This window comes from Parasteatoda tepidariorum, chromosome 6 (genome assembly GCF_043381705.1).
Source record: "Parasteatoda tepidariorum isolate YZ-2023 chromosome 6, CAS_Ptep_4.0, whole genome shotgun sequence".
NCBI classification, from domain to species: Eukaryota; Metazoa; Arthropoda; class Arachnida; order Araneae; family Theridiidae; genus Parasteatoda; species Parasteatoda tepidariorum.
Window position 1 is genome coordinate 38466755 of NC_092209.1, and position 11205 is coordinate 38477959.

The following is an 11205-nucleotide window of genomic DNA, read 5'->3' on the forward strand; positions in this document are numbered from 1 at the left end:
CATAATATCCCTAAAATTCGATGGAATATTTTTGTTGACAAGACTTGACATCTATTGTGGTTTTTTATAAAGCATTCAGAAGGTTTGCTTATAGCTTACATAATGAAAGAAACTTTTGAAAACAACTCAACTCTCAGTGTTTTTGAGCAGGAAAAAACGAAACAAATGAATGGTTACATTTTCAAAACAAATATGGCTGGAGGAAAAAGAAAATCATCTCCTAAGGAGTTAAATTGGCAAAATTTTCAAGCGAAAAGATCTCAAAATGTAGGCAAAAAGCCATTGCCTGATCCATCCTCTATCAAACATGTGTTTTTGATGATAATCATGCATGTAGCAAGGAAAATCGTTTTATTTGAAACCGAGTTAAAAATCGCTATATATTTAGGTGCTCTTCTCTGCGGTTCATTAGTATCCGATTTTACTCCTATTCCAAAATCTTATTTTTCCAGGCGGAGTAATTTATTCAACTACTACTTCGTAAAATGGGGTTGGGCCTGGACCCTTTTAGTAGTGTCAATTTTTCTGGGGTTAACCTCGTGGATCTATTGTTGTGGTAACATTGACAAGATCAAAAGACATTTCTACCGTCTTTTAGTAGGAACAGGAGTTTGGTTTTGTTTTACAAAATCATTCGTGCTGATAGAATCGTACACTTCTTACTGTTCTGTTGATAAATATACTTCTAGAGCACTCTGTATTCGCAATAATCATAGCTGGCGAGGATTTGATATATCCGGCCATGCATTTTTGTTGATATATTGCGGTTTACTGATCGCTGAGGAAGCTAAGGCAATACGAGGTTGGGAAAGAATTGGTGAGTTAATTCGAAATTTTGAATTTGATGACGACAGTCCATTAAACCCTCTTGAAGACGAGGAGCGACAGCATTTAAAGGAAAACTATGAAAAAATAACGCCATATGTGCGCAGCGCTTTCCTTGTTCTTACATATTTCTCTATTTTATGGGATGTTATGCTAGTTTGTACCATTCTTTATTTCCATTCTATGATCCAAAAAGTGATTGGAGGCAGTCTTGCTATATTATTGTGGTATGCTACATATAAATGGTGGTTCAAATCCTGGCCAGGCTTGCCAGGACAAGGATCTTTTAAATATTATGAACAATCAAGTGGAAGAAATTCTTATAGTTAGCCAGTGATATTAATATATGTTTGTTAATTTTAAAATTTATTTGACGTGAAGTGCAATTTGAATTTTTTTTCCCTGTGTGGCAGTTTTAAACACTTGTACTTCTTTCAAAGCAAAGCACAAGTTGTCAATATCATACATAACAAACTTCTTTAAGACGAAATTTCGGAACATAAAACCTATTGTATTATGATAATCATCTTCACTTAGTAATATTATATGTAAAATTTATTTGGCACAAAATAGCTTGTTAGCTTGAAATGTATATCTCTTAAACTTCTTTTCAGTATCATTTTGTTTATGACTGAAATACTTTATTGAACTACAACAAAATTAAATTTAAGCCACTTCCTGACATTTTCATATGTATACGATTCGTTGAGAAAACCAAAGCTTTACTTTATGTGTTTAGCATAAAAATTTTTACTTGAACTGCAATTTAGAAATTTGTTTAGTAATTTGAAATTTTTCTCTGAGACTAGAAAGACCACTTGATTCCTCAAAACTCTTTAAAGTCTAATGTATCTTAGACTGACTATTGAATTAAAGTTTCTTCATAACTTCACTCAGTAATATTATGCAATATTTATTCAAAATTGACTTAACATTCAGATTTTGGGAATGTTCTGACATTGATTACTGTTTGCTCCTACTAGAATTCTTAAAAAACTGTTATTGAGTTTTTGTAATAAATTTTAAATACACAAATATGTGGTGGCCTACTCAGAAGCAAAGGTGCAGAATATATAGTAAATAAAATTAGGAGGAAATTCTAGTACCCCTAGGGATATTTTTGGTTTAATTTTTAAAAAAATTTTATTATAAAATAATGTCTCTTAGCCAAATTTTTTCCTGCAAAAAAAATTTTATAAGTCAATTTATTTACATATTTATTAGTTTGAATTCCTGAACTTAATATCCTTAAATTTAGTTTTATAAATTACTATTTCACTGTGTTTTGATTCCTCTTATTTCAAACACATGCGTGTTTGTTCAAGAGCTGTGTAAAATCAAATTAATTTTTTTCTTTGTTATATTATTACCAAAAAAGTTAAACAATTTATAAATTTGATTTTCTAAAATATTTTGAAAAAGTTACTGTAATTAAAAAAAAAAAAACTTTAAAATTTTGTGAGTATTCTAAATTATTAGAAATGTGTTCCGCGTAAATAATGCTCTAAGATTTTTCTGCACCTATGCCCAGATTGGTTGCTAATTATATTGTTTAAATTTGTTTTGTGATGTTTTAATTAGTTTCTCAGATACACTTCACTGCTCGGTAGTCACCAAAACTTGGTGACTATTTTAAGGCAGGTACTGACATGGAAATCTTTGACATTTTTTCCTCTCTGATTTTTAGCTCTTATCAGTATCAATTTCCATTTTTTTTTTTTTTTTTTAAAGTTCATAACTTTCTTACGTGAAATATTATCAGCAATGGCCATTAAATGAAGTTAAGAATTGTGCACAAAATTTATACTCAAAATCTGTACTGAATTTTTTTTTTTTTTTGAAGAAAAAAAAAGTCTTAAAGAAATAATATATTTTAAAAATAAGAATAAGGTTTAGAATAAAGTTTTTTTTTTCCTATCATCATTAAAGAATGTGTAAAAAAATCTTTATTTCTAAACAAATCTGAAACATTTAAAGGAAAAGTTATGTCATAGTTAAATTGGAAGTTATGTGACATATAAAATATTAACAATTGTCATGTGTAATTTACCATTATATTCATTGATTGTGTCATAAAAACTTACATCATCAGTGGTTTATGTAAAATTTTACTTTTGGAAAAAATCACTTTTTTTTTTTTTACCAATTAGATACTTTTTGTAACTTAAAATATTTAGTAATAAGATTAATATTCTATAAATGTAATCAATAATATAGATTTTCTTTACTTTAAAACCATCTGGAGACAGAATGGAACTTGTGGTCTACTAGGGCATACCTCTGATATCTATATTAAGGGTGCATTCTCATCTGTTATCTATCGTTCCAGTATCAAGATTTTTATCTGTTATTGTTTTTCATATTAATTGTAACTTTTTTTAAATACTTTTGTTTAGTATGTTTTCCTTTTGAATGTTTTGCATAGGTAGGCTATACATACTTACGAGCTATAATACCTGCAGTTTACTAAAATCTACTTATATACAAAACAATGTTCATCAGAAATTTCTATTTTGGCAGCTTATGAGCTAGATCAGGGGTTTCCAACTTACATGAGGCCAGGGCCACTATTAAAATCACCAGTCAAATGGCAGGCCGCAACTTTATCAAAATTTTATATAGGAGTCTTTCATATATGAAGGAACATTAAATGTTTCTGTCAGATTTATATTAAAGTTTTTTTTTTTTTTTTGACATTAAAAAGCATTACAAATAAAGTTGTTACGCCTCATTTTGAATCTTCTCTTAATCAGAAACTTAGTGACAAGGTTTTTTTTCCTTTTAAATGTAATTCTGTGACAAATTTAAAAAAATTTCGATTTATTAGGAATTATAGCAACAACAACGAAAATTGGTGAGCATCTGAAATTTTTTTTTCTTTTCCGCTCATGCAATATTCAATTCAAGGAATTTAGATAAAACATGCTATTCATTCCCTCTTTTATGCGTTTTAAAATTTACAAATGTAAATAATTTCTTCCTAAACGAGTGGTTTCAAAAAGCTAAATGGGTGAATTTCTTCAAGAAAATTTCTGATACGCACATGCTAAATTATATTCACAAAATAAAAATAATAAAAAACAGATTAAAAAAAAAAGCAACATACACAATTATTTTTGTATTTGAATAAATATTTTCTTGGATGAAAAAAACCTGAGAAATAAATTTTTTTGCACTGTTGGTATGTGAAATTTCACAGAAACGAAGTAATTAGGTTTTCTTTTTTAATGAGAAAAGTATTTTAAACCCATATAGATTTTTATGAAAATTGTCCGCAACAAAACAAAAATATATAATTATAGTTTGAGGGCCACAAAGTTGGAAATCCCTGAGCCAGATAGTGGTTTTTACCAATTATGTTTTAAAAATATTAAAAGCATAAAATGGCATCTGTTTTAAGTACCTGATATTTTTTTTTCACTAATATTCTTGGTTATATTAAATGTATAATGTTAAAATTAAACTCGGTAGTAAAGCGGTTATGAAATATGTAGCTCAAACTATAGAAATATTAAAAATATGAATAAATAGAGAGTGTATAATGAACATTTTAGACCCACTTAACAGGTTCAATATTCATCCAAATCTTATTTGGAATTACATGATTTCAAATAACAGATAGAATTTTAATCATAGATAGACAAGCCGTAGATAGCAATAACAAATGAATATAAGCACCAATTTATTGGGTCAGGTAAGGGGAAGTTGAAATGGTGAAAGTGGTATACTAGTTATAAAATTAGTAATTCATTAAAAAAAATATATATGTAAATAATTTTTTTTAAATAAAAATGTAAATAATGTATTCTTAAATCAATGTAAGAATATATTTTTAAAAAAAAGAGGCCAAAAAAAAATTTTTTTTTTTGTATTATTAAATTAGAGTTAATGTTCATGGCTATCAAAATTAGGTTTCACTTTCGATGCAGAATATTTTGTTGAACTCTACATAATTTCATCAAAAAGCACGAAAAGTGTAAGTTTTTGTGAAATGTAAATAGATATTTATTAAATCTAAGAGAAAAAAATATACCTATCATACAACACTTAGTTAAACCTAACCATATACCTACTTTACTCAATCTCGGAAACAATTTATAATAATTAGAATTTAGATATTTATTCTTAAATTTCTATGTAGATCTGTTCTTTAGATGTCCCTCTACCAGTTTGAACTGAAGTTAATAGTTTTTTGTGAACATTAAACTTTTTATCAGTTTTTAAAACTGAAATAAAAATGCTTTCTCAAAAAATTTCTCTCAAAATATTTAACGAATTGTCTCAATTTAAAAGGAGAAAATAGATGTTTTTCAGCATAACCCCACTAACTTTCTAACAAGCCTTTTTTTTAACATTGAATTAAATAATCACACTATTGATATTTGAATATTAAAACAAGAAACACTCTTAGGATAGTAATATAGAAGCTGAACTAGAAGTTATGGTTTTTTATCTTTTTTTAGTTGTGATACAGAAGATTTAGTTATTATTGTAACTAATCCTCTTTTTTTCATAAATTATTAATTACACTTCTTTTTTTAATCCCAGAATGAAAGTTATTTATAAGTTTCACATCTTATAAATTTTCCTTAAAAATCAGAATAAATTTATAATTAAGAACAAAAATCAAAACTTTTACATTAATTTGGGTTCGAGATTTTTTTAAATATTTTTTCCCCTTTTTATGGGTGACTACTGTGGTATGTTATTTTATTTACTCCAAATCCCTCAATCTACTATCAAAATTATATAGATACATATATCATAGTTTTTGTATTTATTTTGAGAAAATGAATTTAAAGAATCTGTAGATATTTGCATAAAATAATTACTTTCCAAAATTAAAAAGAGAATAATTATAAATTATTGTAATCATTAAATCTGAAACAATTTACGTGAAATAAATAAATTAGAATGATTAAATATTAAAGAATCTTTCCCTGACCTCATAATATAGTATTTCATAAATATCATTTGATGGAGTAAATACCAATCCTTTTGAAATACTTATAGAAGTTTAATCTACAGCTTGTGAATTTGTGTATTTTCTGTATTATTTATTTGAATTTTTATAAAATATTTATTTGAGTTTTCACTATATCTTTGTTATAAATAAAACTAAATGGAATGTTGTTTGTAATAAAGCATTTTTAGGAAATATAACTGTGTAATTTTAATTTGATACATGCTAGCAAGTTATAACTTATACATATATCAAGGGGTTTACAATACGTTATTGATTTGGACACTTGGTTCTTTCATCTATTATAGCCAATAACAAATATGTACGTATAAGGATATTCATACACAAAGTACTTATCGTATCCATGCAATATGGTAAGATTCGAATATATTTGAAAACTTTAATTGGGAGGTGTGTGTTAAGTATAAAACATGAATGTTATTTCTTTTTAAATATCTTAAGTATTACTGATTCAGGGTGCATAGCCAAATCTTTCAACAAAAAATAAGCACCTTTTAAGTACTTTTCAAGCACTCAAAAAATATATTTAAGCACTATATACATTAACAAAAAATTAAATAAAAAATATACATTAACAAAATAAGATTTTACATGATTACGTTAAAATAACAAGTTTCTGACGAAGAACTTTTTTCTTGATTATATCAGCCGTTATAAAATGATCAAGAGATTTTTCGGTTCGATATCAGAGGATGGAAAATGAAGTCTGAAATTGAGAATATCTTGCAAATTCACAAGAGTAAGGTAATAATCTCACCGAACCCAGCTCAATAGACGCACATAGGGACTCGCAAGTATTTCATCAAGCATGTAAAATGATTGGCACATTCATATGCTATGGACAGACAGTACGCCGAAATAAATTGTGAAAACTTTGAATAGAACACTGTGGAAACCACGCCTTTGCATAATACATGGCGAAAATCGACATGGTAACGAAAAAAAATCTCATTTTTTAAAAGGGAAAAATTTAGCACTTTTTAAAAACAACCAATGTTGTTTTTAAAAACCTTCAAGGGCTTTTGAATAGCCAAAATCAAAACGCTACCCACCATGTGATTTTTAGAATACTTTTTTATACTAAAAAGAAACCTGTCAAATTGATTTTTATAATCAAGAACTAAATTTATATAATAAAAGGTACAAAACCTATATCTTTCATGTTGATCCGGAAAAAGAATAAAAAAAGAAATTACCTATGTTATTGCATTATGTATAAATATTTCATTAAGTTCATAAATATTACAATTAATTTAAACCCCTTTTTTAGTTTACCATCAATATTAAATTTATGAAACAAACTCATTTTGGTAATTAATCGCTTGACATTAAATTTATGTAATTAATTCACACTGGTAATTATTGCTTTTATGGATTTGCCAAATAAAACTTAAAAATCCATTTTTTTTTTTATGAAATTATGGTTAACATATAACGCTACAAAAGAAAACATGATAAAATGATAGGGGAAAAAGAAATAATGATTTATTCTCCTCTGTAAGTGGTCAACTTCTATCTTTCGAACTATTCGACAAGCTTTGATAGCTTAACGATTTTAAAGTGTAACCCTATAAGTTTACTATAACTTTTTTATTAACTTTATATGGTATTGAAATGTATAATATAATGAAATGAATTTTTTGAAAATATTTTACATGTATACAGTTATATTTTTGATAGGATGCACAGTTAAGATATTTGACTTAACCACACTTTTACTTTTTGGACAGCTTATCTGGTACAGCTCAGGCATATGTTTTAACTAAGTGTCATAATGAAACAAAAGCTCTTAACCACAACCAAGAAAAAATTTCAGTGTTCTCTATAAAATGAATAATTTTTTGCAACACCTTGTTATATATTTTTTAAAACATTGATAAAAATTTTACATTATTTTCTCCAAGACAGAATGTAAAAGTAATTTCTTTGTTACTTAATCCATCAGTGTAATTTCTAGCTCAATTAACAACTTAAATTTATTGCTAAAATTTGTAACACAAAAAATTGTCATGAAATGTTTTATTTTATCCAAAAATATTCTTCTGAAATTCATAGAAAAAAAAATTCTACAAATAGCAATTTTTTTTTTTTTTTTTAGTGTATGGACGATGTCTAGAGAAAAACCAAAATCCTCGAGATTTTCAGAATAAAATATTAAAAATGTTACTGATTCTTATGATTTAATTAAATTAGCACGTTTTCAATTTGATTTAAAAATTTACTTACTACTATAACATATTGGCAAACATAATAAATAATCCATTCATTTAATTAATTCCATAATTCAGTGGCGTGCCAACTTCTTTTTGACTGGGGGGGCGAGCCAATTCTAAGTCAATTTGTCCGATCTAGTATTTTAAAATAAGTTGTATTATTTTAATATTGTAATTTATCTAATTTTAATTATATTATTATTTCCATTGCTTAGGATGACAATGATATAACTATTACATTCACACCAACAAATTAGATAACAAAAAAATTTTTATCAATTGTAAACAAATTTTTAAAAAAGTGTATTAAAATTTAATTAATTAATTTTGTAATTTTACTTCTTTAAATTCATTAATGCTGAGCAAGACATTTTATAGATACATATTAACCTTTTAATGAGCCATTTATTTCTAGTAAAGGTAAATTGAAGAATTTTTGGAATTGAAATTGATATAAGAATAGTAATTGACACAAGAAAGAATAACCCATTTAGCTTATAAAAAATTAATCTAAATTTTAATATTATTATTTTGTTTTTGGTATTTATCACGACCTATTTGAAACTTATTGAGTTTTACTTTTAGTTATTTATAAAATAAATCTTATAAATACTACAAACTTCAGAAGGAATTATGTATTTTATAACTTATATACGTTTTTTTAAACTAACAAACTGTAACCAATTTTATTCAAACGCACGGCAAGAAAGCTGAAATTATTAACAAATGGAAATCTAAATTAAAATTGGTAAAACAGTTCACCATAAACTTTAAAAATAGAGAGTAATTATACTTACCACGGCCTCAGAAAGGGTTAATCATAATGACATAATATGATTTTTTGCTTCTCAAAAGCTTATTGAATCAGAAGTAATTTGTGATTTACATTTTGATTCTGGCATAGATTTTAATTTGATCATGAATACAAATTTTCAGTATACAAAAAAGGAGAATTAACTTTATCATATTAATTATTTAATGATAAATAATTAATATGATAAAGTTAATTCTCCTTTTTAATCTTGGTACTTGTGCTTTATCATTTAATGATAAAGTACAAGCACAAGTTGTATAAAAATTACAACAAATGAATGACGTAAAATAGATTGGTTTCTCAAATTAAATCTTATTTAAAAATTACTTTGAATTTTAAAGAAATCTTCTGATTTTTTTGGTTTATTCCAAGGTAAAAATTGTAAATATATTCAAAGAAAAAGAAAATATACAATTTAAAACATATATGCTGTAATTCAACGAAGTAGAATTAACTTTATCATATTAATTAAATTTTTATGATAAAGGAAAAGGAATGAAAAACTAAAACAAATGAAGGGATTTTCATTAATTAATTGTAAAATTATAACCAAAATTTTATTGTATATTTGAGGTTACATGGTTATTATTTTTTTTAAACTGAACAATGTAATATTATTCTTCGAATTATAGCTATTCAAAACAAAAATGGATAGCTGGATAGATCTTCTGAAAAACCTAATGATATTGGAAAATTATATGCTATATATTTTTAAAATATTTAAAAAAAAGTATCAATTAAATGAAATGTTTTTAAAGAATTTAAATTATTATAACAAAATATAGAGAAGACAATTAAGAAAAATATCCTTAACATAAGCTACGTAAAAGCTAAAATCCGATAAAAATGAAATCGAAAAAAATATTTACAATTAAAAAAATAATAAATCTGAAAAATTTGTGGTACTTTTAAAATTTATTACATAGTTTTTATGAAGACTTATTATTTTATTAATGAGTAAACAAAAATAATCAAAGCAAAACAAAAAGTCCCAATTAGCTTAAAAATATTTGAAAAATAGCAAGGACTGAAGAATAAAAATTATTATAGAGAAAAAAAATCCGAAGAAAATAACATTTTTAAAAATAACTAACAAAAAATTAAAGTAAACTGCGAAGATTGAAAATTAAAATGTGTGGAAAATGCATTTCAATAATACCTGATTAAATATAGAAAGTAAATAAAGTCAGACAAAAATCAAATTACTGCGCCATGTATACTGTCAAAAAATGCATTAAACTATGTCTGACGCACAAAAAAAGGAGTAAATTAAAAGATTATTGAGCAACCTTAGAATCGCCATGTTAATAATTGAAAATTACAAATCGCAAACATGAGAATGCTCTGACTAAATTGCTAGGACCATTTTTTTTCCAGATTGCGGCTATCCCCATTATTTTAAGGAATCTGCATACGTTGAAAGAAAAATGTTTATTCAAAACGTTTCTGTGGGGGAAATTTCTTGTCCGTCTACTCTAATTATTTCGCATACTTAAAGTTAGGCTCTCGAGCCATTCATGTTGAGTCCTGCGAAAATTCGATCTAAGAGTGTTCGCTTTGTTTATTTATTTGCGCTCAATACATTGTGTTCGATTTTGCTATAAAATAGAAAGCCTCTCGCTCGTTCACGTACATAAATAACGCGAATCGAGATTATTTGAAGTGCCTGCACCCTGCACTGCACAGAATCAGAAATTAAAAGAGCGTGAGCGTGCGAGATATTACGCGAAAGAGCTCTCTAATAACGTTTATTCTTGAACGAAATAATAATTTGTGTTTGGCGTGGTTTAGCCGCTTCTGTACATATTCCGTAAATTTTCACATTTAACTGACCAATTAGAATGTAAAAATATTTTTATCTTTGTTTTTATCATTTTTAGTAAAAAATGCGATGCTAATTCTTTATATAACTGAACAATGTACAGAAGCAGCTAAACCACACCAAACACAAATTATTATTTCGTTCAAGAATAAACGTTATTAGAGAGCTCTTTCGCGTAATATCTCGCACGCTCACGCTCTTTTAATTTCTGATTCTGTGCAGTGCAGGGTGCAGGCACTTCAAATCAGGGCTAAAGAGAATAGAAGGGCTGGTTCACTCCTTTGAAGTATCTTTCGCCGCGCCGATCCTCCGACGTCACTCTAGTGACGTCACTTTGGCGCAAAGCTCGCACTTTTACTTCAAGAACGGAGCGTTTGGCCTTACTAGCTCTAACTAATATTGGATCATTTCTTTTTGCGAGATATTCTAAGACATTTGTTATTTTCTATAATGACTTTCCTCAGTTTTTGCAGTGAATTTACAAGAATTTAAAACTATTATCGAAATGCCAGTTTGCGCGATTGCAACTTGCAAAAATTCTGATATA

At 26.6% G+C, this 11205-nt stretch overlaps 1 protein-coding gene across 1 annotated transcript; it reads left to right on the forward strand.

Moving 5' to 3' along the window:
* The first annotated feature begins 118 nt into the window (after positions 1 to 118).
* LOC107449105 (acyl-coenzyme A diphosphatase Fitm) lies at positions 119 to 5988 on the forward strand. The gene has a single exon (XM_016064544.3). The coding sequence runs from the start codon at positions 166 to 168 to the stop codon at positions 1153 to 1155; it is 990 nt and encodes a 329-aa protein (XP_015920030.2). The 5' UTR covers positions 119 to 165; the 3' UTR covers positions 1156 to 5988.
* The last annotated feature ends 5217 nt before the right edge of the window (positions 5989 to 11205 follow it).

Bases quoted from the DNA above. Each gene is read 5' to 3' on its own strand.
- LOC107449105 (XM_016064544.3), top strand. From the start codon at position 166: ATGAATGGTTACATTTTCAAAACAAATATGGCTGGAGGAAAAAGAAAA.